The 25,294-nt window shown below is 41.4% G+C and overlaps 1 protein-coding gene across 4 annotated transcripts in view; it reads left to right on the top strand.

Annotated features, from left to right (window-relative positions):
* Positions 1 to 25,294, top strand: part of ptpn11b (protein tyrosine phosphatase non-receptor type 11b) — a 149,349-nt gene that overhangs the window by 104,988 nt on the left and 19,067 nt on the right. For all 4 annotated transcript variants that reach the window (XM_072245378.1, XM_072245377.1, XM_072245375.1 and 1 more), the window contains exons 6-11: positions 2,326 to 2,439; positions 5,996 to 6,092; positions 7,654 to 7,733; positions 10,036 to 10,179; positions 18,883 to 19,014; positions 22,355 to 22,509. In XM_072245378.1, coding sequence (XP_072101479.1) covers positions 2,326 to 2,439; positions 5,996 to 6,092; positions 7,654 to 7,733; positions 10,036 to 10,179; positions 18,883 to 19,014; positions 22,355 to 22,509 — 722 coding nt within the window. The remainder of the gene's footprint in view (positions 1 to 2,325; positions 2,440 to 5,995; positions 6,093 to 7,653; positions 7,734 to 10,035; positions 10,180 to 18,882; positions 19,015 to 22,354; positions 22,510 to 25,294) is intronic.

Genomic DNA, 25,294 nt, shown 5'->3' with positions numbered 1-25,294 from the left:
TGTATTTATCCTGAATGTAGCCACATGTTTCTTTAGAGGTAAATTATTATTGACAAGGTAAGAAGTGCTAGTAATGGTACGGTGAGTAATATTATCAAAATCCTTATTTATTTTGTCACAGAATCATAGAATATCAGAGTACAAAAGGAAACCTTTGGTCCACCTTACCTGTGCAAGTTCATGGCCAAGCTTTCCAACTAGTCCCACTTTGCAAGCACCTTCCCCATACCCTGCATGATATCTTGCTTTTTTCATATTTATTAAATTCCCTTTCCAAATACTGTACTTCCAAATGCTTCCTGCATCTCTCAGTTGGTGCATTCTAGGTGACAACTTGTATTTGAAAAGATCCTCGTTTTGCCTCTGGCAGTGGCTGTTGTTACTCTTGAGGAACAGACTCAGCCCTAAACATCAACGCTTTATTCTCCTCCATAGATACTGCCTGACCTGCTGAGTTTCTCTAGCATTTTGTGTGTGTTGCTCTGGATTGCCAGCATCTGCAGAATCACTTGCATTTATGGTTAGAGTAACTCTATAATATCTACTATTGAAAATACTAACCATTGCTTTATTGATGATTGTGAGAATGATTAGTGGTAATTACATGCATTGCACTTGCCCTGCATTTCCTGGATAGGATATGCCTGGACAATTTTCCAAATTGCAGCTTGGTGGCATTGAAATTGGTTTGCAACATTAACAGTATTTCTAACATCATGGACGTTGAGCAATAAGCACTAAATGCCAGAAGAACTCAGCAGGTCATGCAGCATCTATGGGAAGGAATAAAGAGCCAATGTTTTGGGTGTCCTGATGAAGGTCTTGGCCCGAAATGTGGACTGTTTATTTTTCTCCATTGATGATCTACTGAGTTCCAATAACATTTGCCGTGTGTTGCTCTAGATTTCCAGCATCTGCAGAATCTCTTGTGTTTTATGTTGTCAATCCCACTTCTTTTGTAAGTCAACATAAATTTCTATCCTCTGGTTAATAACTATTCTGTACTGGAAATAGTTTCTTATTTACTCTTTTAAGACAATTTGTGGTCCTAAAACTTACAAGGAAAAAAATCTTTTCTTAATTTCCACTGTTTTTTAGGAAAACAAATCCCATAATTGGAAATTCAAGCAACACACACAAAAAATGCTGGTGAACGCAGCAGGTCAGGAAGCATCTATAGGAAGAGGTAGTCGACGTTTTGGGCCTGGACCCTTCGTCAGGACTAACTGAAAGAAGAGATTTGAAAGTGGGAGGGGGAGATCCAAAATGAAAGGAGAAGACAGGAGGGGAGGGGTGGATCTTAAGATCTGGAAAGTTGATTGGCAAAAGAGATATCAGGCTGGAGAAGGGAGAGGATCATGGGACTGGAAGCCTGGGGAGAGAGAGAAGGGGGGAGAGGAGCCCGGAGGGTGGAGAGCAGGCAAGGAGCTATAGTGAGAGGGACAGGGGGAGAAAAAAGAGAGAGAGAAAAAAAGGGGGGGGGAATAAAAATATATTTTAAAAATTAAACAAATAAGGGATGGGGTGTGAAGGGGAGGAGGGGCATTAACAGAAGTTAGAGAAGTCAGTATTCATGCCATCAGGTTGGAGGCTACCCAGACGGAATATAAGGTGTTGTTCCTCCAGCCTGAGTGTGGCTTCATCTTGACAGTAGAGGAGGATGTGGATAGGCATATCAGAATGGGAATGGGACATGGAATTAAAATGTGTGGCCACTGGGAGATCTTGCTTTCTCTGGCAGACAGAGTGTATAATCCTCACTTAAGCTGCTGCTTCCATACATTTCTTCTGTACTCTTTCCAAGCCCATGGTAAACCACCTAATAATGAAGGGTGATACCTGTAGATAAATGCAGTACACCACTGGAGGTTTGATCAGTGTTTAAGCAAGGATTGGAGTCAGATAAACACAAGTGAATCTGAAGAGTAACACACACAAAATGCTGGAGGAACTCAACAGGTCAGCAACATCTGTGGAAAGGAATAAAGAGTCAACTTTTCAAGCCGAGTCCCTTTATCAGCACTCAGCAGCCAAAAACATCAATGGCTTACTCCTCATTCAGATCCCTGATTCTCTCTCCTATCAACAAATACTAGCCTGCTCTCCCCACCCACTTACCTCCCCCAGGACTCCAGTGTAATGAGGTTAACACTAATTTTAATCTAGTTCTGTTTGTTGCCATGATATGAATTCCTCCCTTAAAGTATGGAAGGAAGGACTGCTACTTAGTTGTTCGGTACACCTTTTCGTCTGGCGTTTGTATTGATAATTACTACTCAATCAGCTGAAAAAAATTTGATTTTAATGGAGTATTTTTCTCCACAGCCATTTAATGCCACAAGAATAAATGCTGCAAACATTGAGAATCGCGTGAGGGAGCTCAATAAAACAGCAGATAACACAGAAAAGGCCAAGCAGGGTTTTTGGGAAGAGTTTGAGGTAAATGTCATGGTTTATTTTTAAATAGTTTTAAATCTCACATATTGATTGACGTATGTAACCTGTAACTTGAACAGATAATAAGGAATGTACAGTTTTATGGCTAACTACACTCCGTGGGCACTTTATTAGGTATACCTGTACACCTGCCTGATATCTACTCAATCATGCACATAAAACCATGCAGACATGGTCAAGAGGTTCAGTTGTTGTTCAGTCCGAACAATAGAATGGGGAAGAAATGTGATCTAAATAACTGTTACTGTGGAATGATTGTTGTTGCCAGAAGGGATAGTTTGACTATCACAGAACCTGCTGATCTCCTGGGATTTTCATACATAATAGTCTTCAGAGTTTACAAAGGATGGTGTATAAAACAAAAAAAAATCCATTAAGTGGCAGTTCTGGGGGCAAAAACGCCTTGTTAGTGGGAGAGGTAGAGGAGAATGGCCAAGCTGACGGGAAGGAGAAAATAAATCAAGTAAACACGTGTTACAACAGTGGTGTGCAGAAGAGCATTTCTGGACATACAACACTGTTAAACCCTGCAATGAATAGACTAGAGCAGCAGAAGACCATGGACATTACGCTCAGTGGCCAAACGTTTTAATTTCCATTCCCATTCCTGCTCTGACATATCAGTCCAAGATGACCAAGGTTTGGCCACTGGGAAGTTCTGCTTTTGCTGGATTGAGCGAAGTGGTCTAAATGAAGCCTAATAACTAGGGCTTAAAACAAAACCTACTCCCCAAATGGTTAAAACTAAGCCTAATAACTAGGCGTAAAAATATGGTTTGGACCTATAAAATTAGAGCATTGAGAATGTTTCCTGTTAATTTAATCCAGATGAGGGACTTCCACATACCCAGATACAAAAGAAGCAGGGGATGTATTTATGTTCTTTTTGGGTAGCCTCCAACCTGATGGCATGAATATCAATTTCTCCTTCCAGTAAAACAAAATTCCCTCTCCCTCCCCTCTTCTTTTCCCCACTCTGGCCTTTTACCTCCTCTCACCTGCCCATCACCTCCCCCAAGTCCCCTCCTCCTATTGTCCACTCTCTTCTCCTATCAGGTTCCTTCCTCTCCAGCTCTTTACCTTTCCTACCCACCTGGCTTCACCTATCACCTTCTAGCCATCCTCTATCCCCTCCGCTACCTTTTTATTCTGGTGTCTTCTCCCCTCCTTTTCAGTCCTGAAGAATGGTCTCGTCCTAAAATGTTGTCTGCTTATTCATTTCCATAGATGTTGCCTGACCTGAGTTCCTCCAGCATTTTGTGTCTGTTACTTTCCATTTTAATTCCTCTGTTGGTAGTTGATATTTCTTTCATACAAATCAAGCTACTCCATTCACTGGAAATTCAAAATAAGAACAGAAAATGCTGGAAATATCCAGCAGACAGGTAACACCTATTGGAAGGGAAACAAGTATTTTAGATTGATGATATTGTATCACAAGTCTTTGTTATTTAACACATATAAAATGCTGGAAATAAATAAACAGCTGAAATTCGAACTGAGCTCCTTCATCACAACCGGAAAGTAAGATACCAAACTAAGAAGGAAGGGGGAGATGAAGGAGTACAGGTGATAGGTGAAGCCAAGTGAGGAATCAGGTGAGTGGCTGGGGAGAGAGTATGAAGTCAGAAGCTGGGGGTTGATAAGCAGAAGCAGTAAAGGGCTGAAGAAGAAGGAATTTGATGCGAGAGGAGAGTGGATCATTGGACAAAGGGAAGGAGGAGGGGCGTCAGAGGAGGTGATAGGCAGGCGAGGAGAAGAGAGGGGGTAAATGGGGAACCAGAGTAGGGAATGGAAAAAGAGAGGGGGGGGTGGAGAAATTAATGGGAACTAGAGAAATTGATGATCATGCCATCAGGTTCAAGTCTACACAAATGGAATATGAGGTCCAACCTGAGGTGGCCGTGGACCTGTGTGTCAGAATGGGAATGGGGAGTGGAATTAAAATTTGTTATTTATTGCTCCTTTGTTTTAGTTCACAAGAAGTTGAAGGCCAAACATCAGAAGATATTAGCAACTGCCTTAATCTGACAATGAGATCACTTACCCTTAACTATGTGGTTCCAAAATGTTACCGATGAATGCATAACAATAAGGAGAGGTATGATGAGGCAATGGCCTGAACTACTGAAGGCCAATGTAAAAGTGCTTGACATAAAGCACTTAAACTAAACACTAAATATCTGCTTTTTTTTCCAGCAGATTGAATAATGTTGTTGCATCATGTTTTGCAAAATAGAATCACAGTTATTTCTGTCCACACGGTATTTAACCTCCTCACAAGGAGTTTCAAAGATTCAAAGAAATTGAAATTATTTGTGCAAGCCACAAAATTTAAAATGTAAATCAATCTTGCTGAGTGATATGGTGTCATGACAACAATCTTTTCCTCAATGTTGTTAAAACAAAAGATCTGGTCATTGACTTCATGATGAGAGGAGGTGTGCATGCTCCTGTTCACACCAGCAGTTTTGAGGCTAAGTGAGTTGAGAGCTTCAAGTTCCTCAGAGTAAGAATCACTAACAGCCTTTCCTTTCCAATTACGTTGATGTCACAGCCAGGAAAGCTCATCAAACCTTTTTTGTTCAGGAGATTGAAGAAATTAGGAATGTCCCCTTCGACCCTGGACATGGTTCAGCACATCACAGAAACCACCCTCCCATTTATGGACCATGTCTACGCTGCTCACTGCCTCAGTAAAGCAGCCAGCATAATCAAAGTCACTACCCATCCCAGATAGTCTCTTATCTTCACCCCTCCTATTAGGCAGAAGATACACAAACCTGAACGCACATACCTCCAGGCTCAAGCTAGCTTCTATCCCACTGTTATCAGACTCTTGAAAGGATCTCTTGTACAATAAAATGGATTTTAGACTTCACAATCTTCTGCGCTATGATATTGTGCTTTATTGTCTCCCAGCACTGCACTTTCTCAAAGCTGTTACACTTTATTCTGCCTTGTTATTGTTTTACCTTGTTCTGCCTCAGTGCATTTGTTATGAATTGTTCTGTATGAACAGCATGCAAGTCAAGTTTTTCACTGTATCTTGAGTATGTGGCCATAATAAACCAATACCAAGTAATATTTAATGGTAAATAAAGAGTTATCCACATGCTACATAATAAAAAGTAACTAAAGTTCTGCAAGTATAATAGTTCTCACAGTAGCATACTGGCTGGCACAATGGTTTACAGTACCAGTGACCGGGGTTCAATTCCCACTGCTGTTTGTAAGGAATTTGTACTTTCTCCCTATGACTGTGTAGGTTTCCTCTGGGCCCTCCATTTTCCTCCACAGATTATGACATACCGATTCAAAGGTTAATTGGTCATTATAAATTGTCTCCTGATTAGGCTACTGTTAAATCAGGGGTTGCTGGGTGGTGCAGCTCGAAGGGCCAGGAGGGCCTGTCCCAAGCTGAAGCTCAATAAATAAATAAATCAATACTTATAAATGGACAGCCCAGCTGATTGAGTTTAATTGCTAAAAGTTGCTTCAAGTATGTGATATGCATTTCACAATTTTTCTTTAACAGCTTCTTCAGCAACAAGAATATAAACTGTTGTACAGCAGGAAGGAAGGCCAGAGAATAGAAAATAAAAGCAAAAACAGATACAAAAATATCTTACCATGTAAGTGAACATTACATCCACATTTCTGAATCAATTTTCATTTTGTTTTGAACCCATTTGAATACAAGATAAAGTTTCATTTGTCCAACAAGGTGAGTTTATTCACTGAACTGCAACAGAAACCATAACTGTTTCTGGTTATGTAACCAGCACAATAGCCTAGCGGTTAACACATCACTTTACAGTGCCAGCAGTCATCGATTGGGATTCAATTCCCATTGCTGTCTGCAAAGAGTTTGTACAATCTCCATGTGACTGCACGTTTTTCCTCCGGATGCTCCTGTCCTATAGTCCAAAGACATACTGGTTAGGGTTAGTAAATTGTGGCCATGCTTGGTTAGTGCCAGAAGCATAGCGACACCTGCAGACTGCCCAGCACAATCCTGAGCAACACACAATATGCTGGAGGAATCAACAAGTCAGGCAGCATCTTTGGAAAGGAATAACCGGTTGTGTTTAGGGCCAAGACCCTTCATCAGGATCTCCAGCATTTCTCCAGATCCTCCAGTATTTTGTGTGCTTTGGATTTTCAGGATCTGCAGGATCTCTTGCTGATTAGATTAAATACAAATGACACATTTCACTGTATGCTTTGATGTACGTTTGACAAATATGGATAATCTTTTTAACAGTTATAAATGCTGTGGTTTTATTCAGCATTAGGTATTCTTGATTTGATTTAATTTATTTTTCTTTTCACAAATGATAGTTAAAATGTAAACATTGAGTCAAATGTTTCCAAATTTTATCACTCCCTCTCATTTAATAGTTGAAGTGAAATGTTCCACAATTTCAGAAGAATGTTTTCAGTGAACTGGCATGGATTCTGTCCATGCCATAAGACCATAAGACATAGAAGCATAATTAGTCCATTTGGCCCATCAAGTCTCCTTCGCCATTCCATCATGGCTGATTTATTCTCTCTCAGCCCTATTCTGCTACCTTCTCCTTGTATCTTTGACACCCCGACTAATCAAATACCTATCAACCGCCATTTCAAATATATCCAATAACTTGGCTTCCACAGCCATTTGTGATAATGAATTCCACAGATTCACCATCCTCCGGGTAAAGAAATTCCTCCTCACCTCTGTTCTAAAGAAACGTCCTTCTATTCTGAGGCTGTGCCCTCTGGTCCTAGACTCCCCCATGATAGAAAATATCCTCTCCATATCCACTCTATCTAGATCTTTCATTATTCAATAGATTTCAATGGGATCCCCCCCCCCCATTCTTCTAAGCTCCACCAAGTAGAGACCCAGAGTCATCAAGTGCGCCTCATATGTTAACCCTTTCAATCCCAAAATCAGTCTTGTAAACCTCCTCTGGACACACACTAATGCCAGCACATCCTTTCTTCAATAAGGGACCCAAAATTGCTCACAATACTCCAAATGTGGACTGACTGAATAGTGTATTTCCATGTGAAAAAAAACTTTCACTTGAAACAGTTTGTGTTGTTCTTGAAATGCTAGTTTGCCATTACAGAAAAGTAATTTTAAACAAGTGCAAGTTTACATTCACAAACTTAATTTTAATGATCGCTGCCTTTTCTTTATAGTTGATAATACCAGAGTTAGGCTGAAGGAAGCTGATGAAAGTGTAGTGGGATCTGATTATATCAATGCTAATAATATCACAGTAAGTATTTATTCATTTTGAAGTTATAGTTTAATTGTCATTCAAGATGCACATGTACGCAGCTAAATGAAACAGTGTTCCTGTTTTGTTTAGTTATTCATAATTTTTAAGAATTTCTTTGTTTTTGACTCAAAATGTAACTGTGTTTGGCTTGTTATGCAACTGTTGCTTTCTTGAATCAATAGTCTTGGGTTGTTTCAGTCTATGGAGGGTAACAAAATGGGTTTTGGGGGGCTGTTAGTGATTTGTACACCTGACCAGACCAATTACTGTCAAGCAACAGAGGAAGAGAAACTCTGGACTGTTGGTGAATGGGATTTGGATATGAATTAGGCTTCCCAGTATAACTGTCAAATGAATTATTCATGGACATCCAGGCTGGAAGTGGCTCTTTGGGTCTTCTCCTCTCTTCACGGACTGCCTCTTCCCCTGCTCTTGGTCTCCAAACATGCATGCAGAATGGTGTCAAATAAAGGCCAACTCTATCATGAAGGATCCCACCCTCCCTGCTCATGGACTGTTCGTCTCACTCCCATCAGGACCACCAGACTCAAAAACAGTTACTTTCCCCGTGGTAAGGCTGAACAACAACACCACCCACTCACCCACCCCTCCACACCCCCAACCACCACTACATTATCATTTCCTGTCAGAATCACCTGTGCCTAGCGTCACTTTATGGACATACAATCAATCTGTGTATGGAAGCTATCTTATGTATTGATATTTATTCTGTTTTTTTATTATTGTGTTCTTTATCTTTTTGAATATTTTTTGAGCTGCATTGCATCCAGAGTAACAATTATTTCATTCTCCTGTATACTTTTGTACTGGAAATGACATTAAACAATCTTGAATCTTGAAATCCTTCCCCATGTTAATTTGTGAAGTCAGTGTCCTTATTCAATATTCAATAGACAGTCACACGTTTTCAAAGTTCATTTATTAGCCAAGTATGTGTACTATATACAACCTTGAGATTCGTCTCCTTACAGGCAGCCACAAACAAAGAACCCCAGTAGAACCCATTAATAAAAGACCATCAAACGCCAAAAATGCAGAAAAAAAAGTAAATTGTGCAAACAACAAAAGTAAGCAAACAACATTCAGAACTGAAGCTCATGAAAGTGAGTTTACAGCCATGAAGCCAGTCATCATAATGTTCACGCAGCCAATTCAGGAGCACGTTAGTTGCAGACCCAGCCTTTGTTCAGTGCAGAGTGAGTAAATCTTGCAGAGCAACAAGCTGAACACTGGCCTGTCCCTTGCCTCTGGCCCCAACACCCTGACCTTATCAATCTGGCCCGGAGCTTAAATCGGCCAAACTACAGGTCGTGCCTTGCTCTCAGACCCACACCTGGGTCCTGCCGCCTCGCCTCAGTTCTGCCACATCAAATCGCCTCCGAGTCCACTCCAGCAATGGCCAAACATTAGCTCATTCCCCACTCTCAGGCCTGGGCCCTGCCACCTTAATTCAGCCTATACCCACCACACCACAATCATCTGCACCTTCGAGACTTCAATTCACACTGCAAAAATGCAAGGTTGTACAAAAGCTCAATTCCAAAAGGGAAATTACAGGTTATTCATTGCACTGATCATATCTGAGAAAAGGTGTGATTAATACAGTAATTTATAGTTTAGTATGCTGCCAGCAAGTCGTCGCTCTGCTTCACTAGTGCAATCTTAAACCAGAAAACACATTGTTTTGTCTATACTAAATACTCCATTGGTTCAGAATTGCAGTGGTCTACTCAGTCACTTTTCATCGTGGCTTTAATGTTTGCTGCTACTGGCATCTGCATGGGTAGCACAATTAGGCCATTGAGCCATGTTATCACAGCTGATTCATGCCGATACAAGCGATGAGTTTTTTTGTGGAAGAGCATGTATGATGCCTGAACAAGTATGTGCTCCATTTCCAAACTGTTTAACGTTATCCAAAATGTGGGAGTCTAGAATCAGAGGACACAGCCTCAAAATATAAGAGCATTCCTTTAGAACAGAGATGAGGAATTTCCTTAGTCAGAGTGGGGAGAATCTGTGGAATTCATTTCCACAGATGGCTGTGGAGGCCAAATGGGCGTATTTAAAGCAGAGGTTGATAGGTTCTTAATTATTAAGTTTACATAGAGAAGGCAGAAGAAGGGGGTTGAGACGGAAAGTTAATCAGCCAAGATCAAATGGCAGTGCAGACATCATGGGCCAAATGGCCTAATTTTGGTCCTATCTCTTGTGGTCTTAAAAACTGAAAGTTTGTACATTTGAACAAATTATTTTCTTTCTCCACATAAACATGAAGAATGGGAAAAATGGAGATGACTGTAAAAACTACATTGCAACACAAGGCTGTCTTCAGAATACCATCAATGATTTTTGGAAAATGATTTACCAGGAAAATGCTCATGTTATTGTCATGACAACCAAAGAAATAGAAAGAGGAAAGGTAAGTCTGTCACTATATGTATACAGTCCTATGCATGGGCAAACTGCTTATTATAATTGTTATGTCATAAAAATTCATTTTAAATTTTGTGAAAATATAATTAAAACAAGATTGGTTGATGCTCCTGAGCTACAGGAGCATCAGAATACGACTGCCAGACTGGGTAACAGCTTCTTCCCTCAGGCTGTGAGACTAATGAATACCCTGCCACCACCAAAGTCTCATCACTTGAACAATGAGCTGTTTACTGTTTATTGTACTGTTTACTGTTTATCCGCGCTATGCACTTTACATGCATTTTAAATGTTTTATTAACTTATTTGAGGTAGTAATTTGCTTTATGTGCTGTGTGTGACATATGTTTTGTGGGTGCACTGTGGTCTGGAGGAACATTGTTTTGTTTGGTTGTATATATGTACAGTCAGACGACAATAACCCTAAAATTGTATGAACTTAGAAATTTATGTAAGCTTGCTTAAAGAAAATAGCTAGCAAAAGAACGAAGCGGCTTCACAAAAGGTTAAACAATAGGCTATATAAAGGGTTAACTCAGAAATTAGGGAATAGGTTATCAGGAGCCTTTTGTAAACTAGTTGTACTTAGATCACAAATGAGAATGCATTCACACTCATCTTTGATGTCCTTTAGAAATAAGCAGCTTGCTGCCTCGTCTCTGCCATATGCATATTTCCATCAGAACAGCTCTGCCTGGGAGCAGGAGATTTCTAATAGAGCAAGCACATTTCTTTTCTCTTCCTTCTAACAGCAGAAAACCAAAAAAAAGCCCAGAGAGGAACCAAGATCTTTTTGAATCCAATAAACATGTAGGTCACCAAATGAATAAACCACATGACAAAAGGCTGCTATCGGCTTCCTGTGTAAACTATTATATCATGCAGATTAAGTGGTTGACCACATTACACTGGACAACATATTTTTTCAAAAGTGTTGCTTCCTCAGAATTTTCTTTGTTTATGATAGACTGCTTGAAGATGAACACATATAATTTCAGACTACTTGCATCACGTAGGAATTTGGAAAAACAACAAATCAACTTTTATTGAATATAATGTGTTTAATTGCATAATGGTGCTGATGCTTTGCAATAATTCAACTGAGTTAAAAATATTTTGTTAATGATTTTCATTTGTACTTAGTGTCTGAGGCTTCTTGCTTAAGTGTCCAACAATAATTCGCCAGCATTGATGGATTCTAGTTGTCCTGGTATCTTTTCTCCATGACTGCAATGTCCTGGTGAAACCTTTCACCATGCTGGTCACTAATAGCACCAAGATTTGCAGGGAAGAAGTCTAAATAGGAATGCAGAAAATGAATCTTTAGTGACATGTTGCATTTCATGGTTTTATATGCTTGAAGCATGCTTTCAACCAGCTGCATATAGTTAGGTGCTCTGTAGATGCTGAGAAAAATTCCAACAACTTCCTTGAATGCCTTTCATGTGATTTTCTCTGGTCCCACTAGAAATTCTTCAAATTGCCTGTCATTGATAACCTGTTTGATTTGAGGATCAACAAAAATACTTTCCTTAATCTTGGCATCAGTTATTCTGGGAAGCATCTGTCTCAAATATCAAAATCCTTCACAGAAATTTTTGTGCCTGGTAATAGCAAATTCTATCCTTACAGTCCTGAACCCAATAATTATTACTAAAACCTGCCCTGCTATGCAGTAGCTGCACCACCTAAGCATGCCCAAGCATGCCTGGACAAGAAAGGAAACTTTCCAGTTTACATTGTAGGCAACATTTTAATTGACTTGAATTATGAATTGAAATAATAAACGTAAATGATTTCAAAAAATGGTGCATGATAGGGAAATTTCATGGTGATTTTCATGATCAGTAGCCCAATATTCATAAGATACACCTAAAGGCATTTAGGAAGCAAAATCTTTGTTGTCCAGTGTATTAGTATGTCCAGCTTTAAGGAAAATTTGGTATTCTAATTCTGTATTTCCAGATATTCCAGCTTTTAAATTTCAACGTAAATTTATTATCAAAGTACATATATATTACCATATACTTCTTAGGGATTGATTTTCTTGCAGCATTTACAAGAAAAAAAATCAAGAAAATACAAAAGAATTTATGAAAAACTATACAGAAACAAAAACTGACAAACAACCAATATGCAAAAGAAGCTAAATTGTGCAAATACTGAGAACATGAGTTCTAGAGCCTTTGAAAGTGAATCGATAGGTTGTGGAATCGGCTCAGTGTTGAGGTGAGTGAAGGTATCCACACCATTTCAGGAGCCTGATGGTTGTAGAGTGATAACTGTTCCTGAACCTGGTGTGTGGGACCTAAGGCTCCTTTACCTCCTGCCTGATGGCAGTAGTGAGAAGAGAGCATGCCTTGGATGATGGGGATCCTTGATGACACATGCTGCTTTTTTGTGGCAGTATTCTGTATAACTCTCGTACTGGCCATGTTTAGCCATTGCCGACAATCTGTCAGACTCTCTCCTAAATATACTGTGGAATTCATTGTGGCTGTAGAGGCGAAGTCATTGGGGATATTTTGGGTCAGGGGTGTCTTGGATTGCATCCATAGCATTTTGCAGAGGGAGAGAGGGCAGGTATGTATCTTGGTACATATTGATATGAATGACATAGGAAGGAAAAGCAAAAGGGTCCTGAAAAGAGAATTTAGAGGGCTAGGTAGGAAGCTGAGAAGTAAGACCTCCAGGGTGGTAATTTTTGGATTGTTGCCTTTGACATGCGCCAGTGAGGGTAGAAACTGGTTGATTTGGCAGATTAATGTGTGGCTTGGAAGCTAGTGCAGGGGACAGGGCTTCAGGTTCCTGGATCATTGGGATCTCTTCTGGAGGAGGTATGACCTGCTCAAAAGTGACGGGTTGCACCTGAGCCTGAAGGGGACCAATATTCTCATGGGCAGGTTTGTTAGAGCTGCTGGGAAGGGTTTAAATTAATTTGGCAGGGGGTGGGAACCAGAGTGAAGGGACTCAGGATAGGATTGTCAGGAAGGGCAGGTGGATGAGGGGACAAAATTGCAGCCAGCAGGGTGAGTATCAATGCATTAGGGATGCAGAATCAAAAAGAGTAGCAAATACAGTACTGGTAAAGAATGGCATCTAATCAGTAGAAAACTGTGACATAGGATTGGAAGATGTTGAATCCTTGTGGGTTGAGTTAAGAAACTGCAAGGGTAAAAGGACCCTGATGGCAGTTATATATAGGCCTCCCAACAGTAGCTGGGATGTGGACCACAGATTACAATGGGAAATAGAAACGGCATATCAAAAGGACAGTGAGAGTCATGGAAGATTTCAACATGCAAGCCAATTGGGAAAATCTGATTGGTAATGGCTGTTAAGAGAGTGAGTTTGTTGAATGCCTACGAGATGGCTTTTTAGAGTAGTTTGTCATTGAGCCTACTGGGGATCAACTGTACTGGATTGGGTGTTAATGAACCAGAGGTGATTAGGGAGCTTAAGGTAAATGAACCCTTGGAAGGCAGGATCACGATATGATTGAGTTCACCATGAAATTTGATAGGGAGAAAATAAAGTCTGACTTAGCAGGTTTTCAGTAGAGTAAAGGAAATTACAGTGGTATGAGAGAGGAATTGGCCAAAGTTAATTGGAAGATGATGCTTGCAGGGATGAAAGCAAAGCAACAATGATGTGAGTTTCTGTGAAAAATGAGGAAGATGCAACATAGGTGTATTCCAAAAACAAAGAAATACTCAAATGACAAAATAGTACAACCGTGGCTGACAAGGGAAGTCAAAACTAATGTAAAAGCAAAAAAGAGGGCATGCAATAGTGGTAAAGTAGAGGATTGGGAATTTTTAAAAAACCTACAGAGAGCAACTAAAAGAATCATTAGGAGGGAAAAGATGAAATATGAAAGCAAGCTAGCAAACAATATCAAAGTGGATAGTAAAAGCTTTTTCTAGTATGAAAAAAAATAAAAAAAGAGAGATGAGAGTGGATATAGGACCACTAGAAAATGGGGCCGGAAAAATAATAATGAGGGAAAAAGAGATGGCAAATGAATATTTTGCATCACTGTGGAAGACACTAGCAGTGTGCCAGATGTTGAAGGGTGTGAGGGAAGAGAAGTGAGTGCAGTTACTACTACAAGGGAGAAGGTGCTCAAAAAGCTGAAAGACCTAAGGGTACATAAGTCACCCGGACCAGATGAACTGCACCCGAGGGTTCTGGAGGAGGTAGCAGTAGAGATTGTTGTGGCATTAGTAATGATCATTGGACTCTGGGTTCGCGGCAGAGGACTGGAAAATTGCAAATGTCACTCCACTTGTTAAGAAAGGAGGAAGGCAGCAGAAACAAAATTATAGACCAGTTAGCCTGACCTCTGTGGTTGGGAAGATGTTGGAGTCAATTGTCAAGGATGTGGTTTCAGAGTACTTGGTGACACAGGACAAGATAGGACAAAGTCAGCATGGTTTCCTTAAGGGAACTCTTGCCTGACAAACCTGTTGGAACTCTTTGAGGAGATTACAAGTGGGATAGATAAAGGAAATGCAATGGATGTTGTATATTTGGACTTTCAGAAGGCCTTTGACAAGATGCCACACATGAGGCTGCTTGCCAGGTTAAGAGCCTATGGTATTAGGAAAGTTACTGGCATGGTTAGAGCTTTGGCTGATTGATTGAAGGCAGTGAATGGGAATAAAAGGATCCTTTTCTGGTTGGCTGACAGTGACTAGTGGTTTTCCACATGGGTCAGTGTTGGGACTGCTTTTTATGCTGTATATCAGTGATTTAGATGATGGAATAGATGGCTTTGTTGTCAAGTTTGGGAGATGATACGAAGATTGGTGGATGAGATGGTAGTGTGGAGGAAACAGGTAGGCTGTGGATGGTCTTCAACAGATAAGGAGAATGGACAAGGAAGTGGCTAATGAAATACAATGTTGGCAAATGCATGGTCAAGCACTTTGGTAGAAAATGTAAATGTGCAGACTATTTTCTAAATGGGAAGAAAATCCAAAAATCTGAGATGCAAAGGGCCTTGGGAGTCCTAATACAGAACACCCTAAAGGTTAACATGCAGGTAGAGTCAGTGGTGAGAAAGGCAAATGCTGTATCGGCATTCATTTCAAGCGGTCTAGAATACAAGAGCAGGGATGTGATGCTGAGATTTTATAAGGCACTGGTGAGGTCTCACCTTGAGTATTGTGAACAGTTTTGGGCTCCTGATCTAAGAAAAGATGTGTTAGCATTAGAGAGAGTTCAGAGAAGGTTCACAAAGATGATTCCCGGAATGAAAGGGTTATCATATAAGGAACATTTGATAGTTCTGGGTCTGTACTCACCAGAACTTAGTAGGATGAGGGTGTATCTCATTGAAACCTTTCGAATGTTGAAAGGCCTACACAAAGTAGATGCAGAAAGGATGTTTCCCATGGTGGGAGAGTCTAGGACAAGAGGGCACAGCCTCAGGACAGAGGGGCATCCACTTAAAACAGAGATGCGGAGACATTTCTTCAGACAGAAGGTGGTGAATTTGTTACCACAGGCAGTTGTGGAGACCAGTTCACTGAGTGTATTTAAAGCAGTACTTGATAGGTTCTTCATTGGACATGGCATCAAAGGTTATGAGGAGAAGGCAGGGGAGTGGGGCTGAGGAGGGGGGAAATGTATTAGCCATGATTGAATGGCAGATAGACTTGATGGGCCAAATGGCCTAATTCTGCCCCTTTGTCTTATGGTCTTATGTCTTATATTTAAAGTGGAGGTTGATAGGTTCTTAATTAGTTAGAGTGTCAAAGATTATATGGAGAAGGCAGGAGAATGAGATTGAGAGGAATAGTAAATTAGCCATGATGGAATGGTGGAGCAGACTTAATGGGCCAATTGGCCTGATTCTGCTCCTATGTCTTATGGTCTATAGTTGGAGACTAATATCCTATCTTGCGTAGTGAATTGCATAAATCCCAGAATTTACCTTGTTTTTCTGTCATCTACATTTTCTCCAAGGTACTTCATGGAAGTGCTACCAAACAAAATGTATGGCTTAGTGACCTGCTGTCATTGCTTTAAGTGTAGGGTGTGTCTTCATTTCTCTCTCGGAAGTATTTCCACTACATGAATCACTTACTTGCATATATTCTGCTGATTACACAAGCTCTCAATTTAGAGGTTATAAATAAATTAGAATTGAGGAGGTACTTTTGTAAATAATTCATACTCAGCTTTTTGCTCTATATGCTAAATATACTCAGTGTCCACTTTATTAGGGATATCTGTACCCCTTCTTATTAATGCAAATATCTAATCAGCCAATTATGTGGTTGCAACTTAATGCATCAAAGCCAGGCAGACCTGGTCAAGAGGTTCAATTGTTGTTCAGACCAAGTTTCAGAATGGCAAAAAAAATGTGATCTAAGTGACTTTGACTGTGGAACGATTGTTGGTGACAAACTGGGTGATTTGTATATCTCAGAAACTGCTGATCTCCTGGGATTTTCACACACAACAATCTCTAGAGTTTACAAAAGAATAGTGAGAAATACAAACAACATCCAGTGAGCGGCAGTGCTGTGAGCAAAAACACCTAGTTAATCAGAGAGTTATTTGCATTAATAAGCAAAACACCGAGGGATATGCTGGGTGGCACTCTGCAAATGTTGACACGCATTTTGGCGCCAATACAACATGCCCACAAGTGCTTGGCAGAGCCACACAGAACAAATACAACAAGCAACAAAACAGCAAATAAGCCCCTTTCCTTCCTTCCATTCACCCGAGCATATCCACAGTCCTTCAAGGATTGAAAAAATACATAGTTGATTCAATCCTGATGAAGGATCACAGCCAGAAATGTCAACTATTGATTCCTTTCCATAGCTGCTGCTTGACCTGCTGAGTTCCTCCAGCATTTTATGTGTATGTTGCCTTGATTTCCTGTGCTTATGTATTTTATTTTATTTTTGTAATCTTACACAGCTGTTAAGAATGTTTGTTCCTGCAGGGCACAAGAATAGATGTTTAAATTTGCTACCTCATTTGGTATACAATGCATTTTTGACATAAATACAAATGCCACTACATGACAGTAGCTCAAGCCAATTATTTTAATGAGAGCACAATAAACCATCATAAACCAAGAGATTCTGTAGATGCTGGAAATCCAGAGCAACACACTCAAAATGCTGGAGGAACTCAGCAGTTCAGAACATAAAAAATAGGAGCAGGAGTAGACCATCTGGCCCATTGAGCCTGCTCCACCATTCAATAAGATCATGGCTGATTTGACCATGGACTCATCTCCACCTACCTGCCTTTTCTCCATAACCCTTAATTCCCCTACTATGCAAAAATCTATCCAACCTCGTCTTAAATATATTTACTAAGGTAGCCTCCACCGCTTCATTGGGTAGAGAATTCCACAGATTCACCACTCTTTGGGAAAAGCAGTTCCTCCTCATTTCCATCCTAAATTTACTCCACCACTTCTTGAAGCTATGTCCCCTAGTTCTAGTCTCACCTACCAGTGGAAACAACTTTCATGCCTCTGCATCACCTCCATAGCCAGTATATCCTTCCAGCATCGATGAAGGGAATAAAGAGATCTATCAACTTTGAGTAGCAATCGATTTTTTCAACGCCTTAAAATGATGTCGCTTATGATATTGTCCATATGGACTTCAGCTCTAGCAGTCTAAAATGGGAATATTTGATGATTTCCATCAAGAGTTGCTCACACAAATCGCCTTCTTAATGGTGCCACCAAAAGTTCCGAAAGGCGTCATCCATCATTAAGGAGCCTCATCACCCTCCTCTCATTACTACCATCAGGAAGGAGGCACACACTCAACAATTAGGAATAGCTTTTTTCCTTCTGCCGTCAGATTTCTGAATGGACGTTGAACCCATGAACACTACCTCACTGCTTGTTAAAATTTTTCTTTTTGATTACTTACTTAATGTAACTTTTTAAATATAGATTTACTTCTTACTATCATTTACAGTGTTTTATTATTCTGTATTGCAATGTACCGCAGCAGCATAGCGACAAGTTTCACGACATATGCCAGTGATATTAAACCTGATTCTGATTCTGAATAAAGAGTCAACATTTTGGGCCAAGACCCTTCTTCAGGACTGATAAACCATCAACATAAAATGCCATTTAAGGGCAACACGGTAGTGTAATGGTTAACTTAAAGCTATTACATCGCCAGTGACCCAGGTTCAATTCCTGCCGCTGTTTGTACATTCTCCCCATGACCAAGGTTTTTCCCAGGTGCTCCGGTTTCCTCCCACAGTCCAATAATGTACAGGTCGGTAGGATAATTGGCCACATGGAATTAATTGGGTGGCACAGGCTCACTGAGCCGGAAGGACCTGTTGCCATGCTGTATCTCTAAATAAAAATAAATAAAAACTATGTTGTTGATTTCTGTGTAATCCTGACTCTTGATACATGTCCAAGCATGATATCTGTACCTTCATCACAAAACTCACTCTATAGTGTTAAAATAAATCATGTTCTTTGAAGTAATTAGTACGCTTTACTGAGCAACAAAGCAGTAATACTAAAACAAGCCCTGTTTCCATTGCATGCGTAGCAAAGCCCCTAACATCCTTCAGAAAGAGAGGATTTATTTCAAATCGGCTCATACATTATGAATATTTTTGTTGTCGGAGTTTGAGTATTGCACTATTATTCTTCATTATCTCTTTCTTGCAGTGTAAATGCGTTCGCTACTGGCCAGATGTCAAAACATCAACAGAGTATGGCATGATATCTGTACGGAATCTGGAAGAACGCATGGCACAAGATTATATTGTACGAGACCTGGAGGTTATGCGACTAGACCGGGTAACTATGCAATTAGAACATACAACATAGAATGATGAACAGTACAACACAGGAACAGGCCTTTGGCCCACAATGTTATGCCAAACCAATTAAGTTGGTGATCAAATTGCTAACTAAACTAATCCCTTCTGCCTAAATATGTCATGGTCCGGCCCTTGAAATCCGCATTCCAGTTCATGGTCTGGTTCATCGATCCTTATTCCAGGTTTTCCTGTTTTCACTTGTTTCATTGGGTGCCTTAATTCTCGTTTTGGGCTGGCACATAAATACCTCTGCAAACCAAGGATTCCCTGCTGGACTGTTCCCTTCCCCTCCCTTCTGAATCCCCGACGGTTACCTCGCCTGCAACCTTCATCTGCCACTTCGTCAGAATCTTCGTCAAGTATCCTCGGCAGCGACCTCATCAAGTATCTTCGGCAGTTGCCTCGGCAAATATCCTCAGCAGTCATCCCGGCTCTGCGTCCTAAAAAGGATCCTGGCCCTGCGTCCTGGAAAGCATCCCAGCCCCTGCGTTTAAGAAAGGGTCCCGGCCCTGCGTCCTAGAAGGGTCTCGGTGGCTCCGAGCCCAAGTAGGAGTCCCGGCTCTGTACCCTAGAGCCTAACCCAGCCAAGTCCAAGAGCCGAGACAAACCTAGTTCAAGAGCCACGTCCTGTGCTGGAGTTCCCTCGTCCTGTCCAGGAGTCCCTCTTCTAGTCCAAGCCACGTCCAAGAACCTGGTCTAGTCCAAACCACATCCAAGAACCTGGTCTAGTCCAAGCCACGTCCAAGAACCTGGTCTAGTCCAAGCCACGTCCAAGAGCCTGGTCTAGTCCAAACCACATCCAAGAACCTCGTCTTGTCTAAGCTTAGTCCAAGAACCTCATCCTGTCCAAGTCAAGGCTTTGTGTTCTCGTCCTGTCCATGTGCCTTGTCCTGTGCAGGAGTTCCACGTCCATTCCTGTAGCCTAGCCACGTCTTGTCCTTGCCTAGATCCGGGATCCGAGCCCGAGTCAAGACCCGGGTTCTGGGTCCCTGTCCAGTCTCTGGCTCGGAGTCCTAGCCCAGGTTCCTAGTTCCAAGTTCTGTGTCCTGGTCCCGCTTTCCTAGTCTTAGTCCTAGCCCAGGCCCGGTGTCCATGCCTCGTCCAGAGCCTGTGTCCATGTCCAGCGTCGTTTCTTCCTGATTCCCCTTGCTTTCTTAATAAACCTTGTCCTGTTCCTAGTACTTCAGTGTCTGTTCTTGCATTTGGGTCGGCTCCCAGTGCCCCCCTTGTGACAAAACAATGCTCAAGCCTTCCATTTCCCTCACATTTATTTCGGGATACAACACAGACAGGCCCTTCTGGTCCAATGAGCCATACTGCCCAGCAGCCCAGCTATTTAACAATAGCTTAATCACAGGAGAATTTACAGTGACCAAAGTTAACCTACTAACTGGTGCTTCTTTAAACTGTGTGAGGAAACCAGAGCACCCGAAGGAAACCCATACATTCACGGGGAGGGCATACTGTACAAACTCCTCACAGGCAGTGCTGAAATTGAACTCTGAACTCCGAAGCCCTGAGTTAGAAACATAGAAACCCTACAGCACAATACAGGCCTTTCGGCCCATAAAGCTGTGCCAAATATGTCCTTACCTTAGAAATTACCTAGGGTTACCCGTAGCTCTCTATTTTTCTAAGCTCTATGTACCTATCCAGGAGTCTTTTAAAAGACTCTATCATTTCCGCCTCCACCACCGTCACCGGCAGCCCATTCCACGCACTCATCACTCTCTGCATAAAAAACTCCTGGCATCACCTCTGTACTTACTTCCAAGCAGCTTAAAACTGTGCCCTCTCATGATAGCCATTTCAGCCCTGGGAAAAAGCCTCTGACTATCCACATGAATTATGTTAAATCCTACGCCCTATCCATATGCTTATCTAAACATCTCTTAAAAATCCCTAATGTATCTGCCTCTACCACCATCTGTATGGAAAAAACTTGCCCCTCACATCTCCTTTGAGCTTACAGTTGATTAGAATTTCATCCAGAGTATTATAAGCTTGAAACTTTCCAGTAAGGGATTTGAGACTGAGGTGGCTTCACAGGAATGTTTTAGGTTCTACAAATCCAGTTAAGATGTTTCAGTGGAATATTGGGTGAATCTATAGAAGTTTGTCAAAGTTTTAGATGATGTATTGAATCTGCACAAACTATATCTTTGTAGGTTTTCACTTAAGATGTGATGGTAGACCTAGGTCTTTGTCTTTCAGTGTAGGTGGATGCCATTGCACCTTGCCATTGAAGAAAAAGCAGCAGTTTTTTCTGTTTTCAGACCAATTACTCAGCTTAATATTACAAGAATGACATTAACTGAGTATTTATGTTATGCTGTTAATGAAATCTTGTTGCAAGCAAATTAAAACCAGAAAATACTGGAAATACTCAGCAGGTCAGGCTGCATCTGTGGAGAGACAGAGGCAGAGTTAACATTTCAGGTCAAAGACCCTTTGTTGAACTGGTTTGCCAATTTGTGAATTAAAAATTCTCACAGTAGTAAGCACATTGTGATACAATAATATTTTAATGATGTCAATATTGGTCTCTAGTACAAGACCCATAAAATGTTTTATGTGTAGGAAAAATTTTAACACAAATTATTGATTGATCATGCACAGCATTTCTTATTTGTTGAAAGGTTTAAAAAAAAAGGTGTCATGGCAGTGTAGTGGTTAGCATAACTCTATTACAGCACTGGCAACCCGGGTTCAATTCCTGCCACTGTCTGTAAAGAGTTTTTACCCTCTCCCCATGATTGAATGTCTTTCGTCTGGGTGCTCCGCTTTCCTCCCACATTCCAAAAACATACGGGGCGGTAGTTACTTGGTTACTTGGGTGTAATTGGGTGGTGTGCGCTCGTTGGGTTGGAAGCACCTGTTATGGTGCTGCATCTCTAAATAAATTAGAGATTAGAAACTAAGAAATAGTCATTGTTTTAATTATCATTGTATTTTTTTGGTTACCAGTAGTTTACATACTGCTGAGAAGGCAGCATCTTCTGCTATTGATATAGTACAGCACGGACTTCTTAGCCCGTCACCCCCTACTGAGGCATAGGCCACCAACAGCATCTCTGTCCTGGGCCAGTCTTTCAAGTTGTCCCCAGGTGTGGCCCATCTTCGAAGATCCTTCCTCTCCCAGGGATAAAGTCTTTGGAGCTTCTGTTGGTATTGCCAGAGCTCTGGGTTTCTAGTTTCTAGTCTCATGCCCAACCCTCCTCTTTTTGCAACCAGGTTTAGGGCTGCTGATGGTAGAGTTACAGTAGGGACTAGGAAAGTGAAAATATACTAACATTTGATGATTTTATTTCACACAGAATGAACGTCCTCGGCACGTATGGCACTATCAGTACCTCAGCTGGCCTGACCACGGGGTTCCCAACGAACCAGGAGGAGTATTAAGCTTCTTGGACCAAGTAAACAGAACACAGCAAAGTATCCCAGACACTGGGCCCATTATAGTGCACTGCAGGTATCTGAATCATTTGCAAAATGGCCTTTGGATTACTGTAAATTGACCACTGAATATAGCTTCAGCTCAACATACAGACAGCAGTAGTTTCTAGGATAACGGGATGGTGCAGTAGTGTAGTGGTTAGCATCACCCTTTACATTACCAGCAATCAGAAGATTAGATTATGAGGACACTCAGTCCTCCTTTATTGTCATTTAGAAATGCATGCATTAAAAAATGATACGTTCCTCCAGAATGATATCACAAGAAACACAAGACAAACCAAGACTAAAACTTACAAAACCACATAATTATAACATATAGTTACAACAATGCAAAGCAATACCATAATTTGAAAAAGAGCAGACCATGGGCACAGTAAAAAAAAGTCTCGAAGTCCCAATAGCGTCATCATCTCACGCAGACAGCAGAAGGGGAGAAACTCTCCCTGCCATGAACCTCCAAGCGCTGCAAACTTGCTGGTGCAGCGCCATTGGAAGCACCCGACCCCAGCGGACTCTGAGTCCATCCGAAAACTTCGAGCCTCCAACCAGCACCTCCGACACAGCCTCTCCGAGCACCATCCTCTGCCAAGTGCTTCAACCCCGCCCCGGCCGCTGAGTAACAAGCAAAGTCGAGGACTCGGGGCCTTCCCCTCCGGAGATTCTGGACAACACAGTAGCAGCAGCAGCGAAGCAGGCATTTCAGAAGTTTCACCAGATCTTCCTCCGTGCTCTCACGTCCGTCTCCATCAAATCAGGATTGTGCACGGCACCCTACTTGACAAATAACAAACATCACTGGAGTGGCCGCTGCGAGCTGCGTCGCGCCACCATCTTCTCTTCCCTCCCATGGGGAAGGGTGTGGCTAGGGCTCCTAGACCCAAAAACAATTAATTCCCCCAAGTCATCAGGCTGATCAACAGTTCCACCCACTAACCAACCCCACCACCACTATAATCAGTCTGTGTATATGACACACACAAAATGCTGGAGGAACTCAGCATGTCAAGCAGTGTTTACGGAAAAAAGTCCACTTTTTGGGCCAAGACCCTTCCTTAAGACTGAAGAAGGGTCTTGGCATGAAACATCGACTGTTTGCTCTTTTCCATCAATGCTGCCTAACCTGCTGATTCCTCCAGCACTTTGTGTATGTGGCTTGGATTTCCAGCATCTGCAGGTTTTCTCGTGTTTATGTGTATAACAGTTACTTATACATTTTGTTTTATAGGATTGCTTATATAGTAATATTTATTGTGTTTTATGGTGTTTTTTATGCTTATTGTGTGTTTTTTAATGCAGATCCAGAGTAACAATCATTTTGCTCTCCTTCACACTCATTTATTTGTTTAGCAATACACCTTTCAAGGCATGCTGCCCCAGCAACCTCACAACCCCGATTAACCCTGACCTAATCACAGGGCAGTTTACATTGACTAATTAACTTACTAACCGGTACATCTTTGGACTGTGGGAGGAAACCAGAGGACCCGGAGAAAATCCACACATTCCACAGGAGCACATACAGAAACTCCTTACAGAATGGGACTGGAAATTAACTTTGAACTCTGGAACACCTGAGCTGTAAGAACATAACGCTAACCGCTACACTATCATGGTGCCCACTCATGTAGTAAAGAACGACAATAAACAATCTTGAGTCTTGAATATTGATCTTAAACTCCCATTGCTGTCTGTAAGTAGTTTGTACTTTCTTTCCATGACTATTGTCTGGGTGTTCAAAAGTACGAATTTCAAAAGTATGTGTGGGTTAGGCTGAGCGAGTTGTGGCCATGCTATGTTGGTGCTGGAAGCATGATGATACTTGGGGTTGCCCCCAGCACACCCTTGGACTGTGTTGGTCATTGATGCAAATGATGCATTTCACTGTATGTTTCATTGTCTCTGTGTCATCATCATCATTATGAGAAAATCTGCAAACGGCTGGAAATCCAAAATAATGCACAAAATGCTGGAGGAACTTGGCAGGCCATGCTGCAGCTATGGAAAAGAGAAAACAGATGACATTACGGGTCGAGACCCTTCATCAGGACTGGGGAAGGGTCTCGGCCCATAACGTCCACTGTTTACTCTTTTCCATAGATGCTGCCTATTATCATTATGGCCATGATGTTTGACATAGGTGATCATGGTCTTCCTTATATCCATGGCCATGATTGTTTTTGGCAATTTTTTTCTACTGAACTGCCCTTCTTCTGGGTGGTGCCTTTACAAGATGGGTGACCCCAGCCATTATCAATACTCTTCAGAGATTGTCTACCTGGCGTCAGTGGTCACATAACAAGACATGTGATGTGCACCAGCTGCTCACACGACCATCCACCACCTGCTCCCATGGCTTCACGTGATCCTGATTGTGGGGGGGTGGGGGGGGTGATGAAGCTAAGCAGGTGTTACACTTTGCTCAAGGGTAACCTGCTGGCCAGCGGAGGGATGGAGTGCCTTACACCTCCTTTGGTAGAGATGTACGTTTCTCCACCCCACCACTATGTACGTGACCAAAAAAAGCACATCTTTTATTTCATCGTTAGTAATTGACTGAAAACTGGAATTAAGATCTATTTCATTATAGAGTGAATCACATATTGGAAAGCTGCTTAGAATTCTGTAGTACTTGAGATCCCAGGCATTGACTGCCGCTGAACAGTAAAAGCTTTTCCCTGCACATTTAAACAATGCTTATAAAGGAACAGGAGATGGGGTGCAAATCTGAAGGAGGTGTAGCAACTCTACACAAGGTTAATGTTAATATCTTTAAATGGAAGAATCAGTTCAAAGCAAGG

Source organism: Mobula birostris, chromosome 27 (genome assembly GCF_030028105.1).
Source record: "Mobula birostris isolate sMobBir1 chromosome 27, sMobBir1.hap1, whole genome shotgun sequence".
In the NCBI taxonomy this organism is placed as follows: Eukaryota; Metazoa; Chordata; class Chondrichthyes; order Myliobatiformes; family Myliobatidae; genus Mobula; species Mobula birostris.
This window is presented reverse-complemented; position numbering and strand designations above follow the sequence as displayed.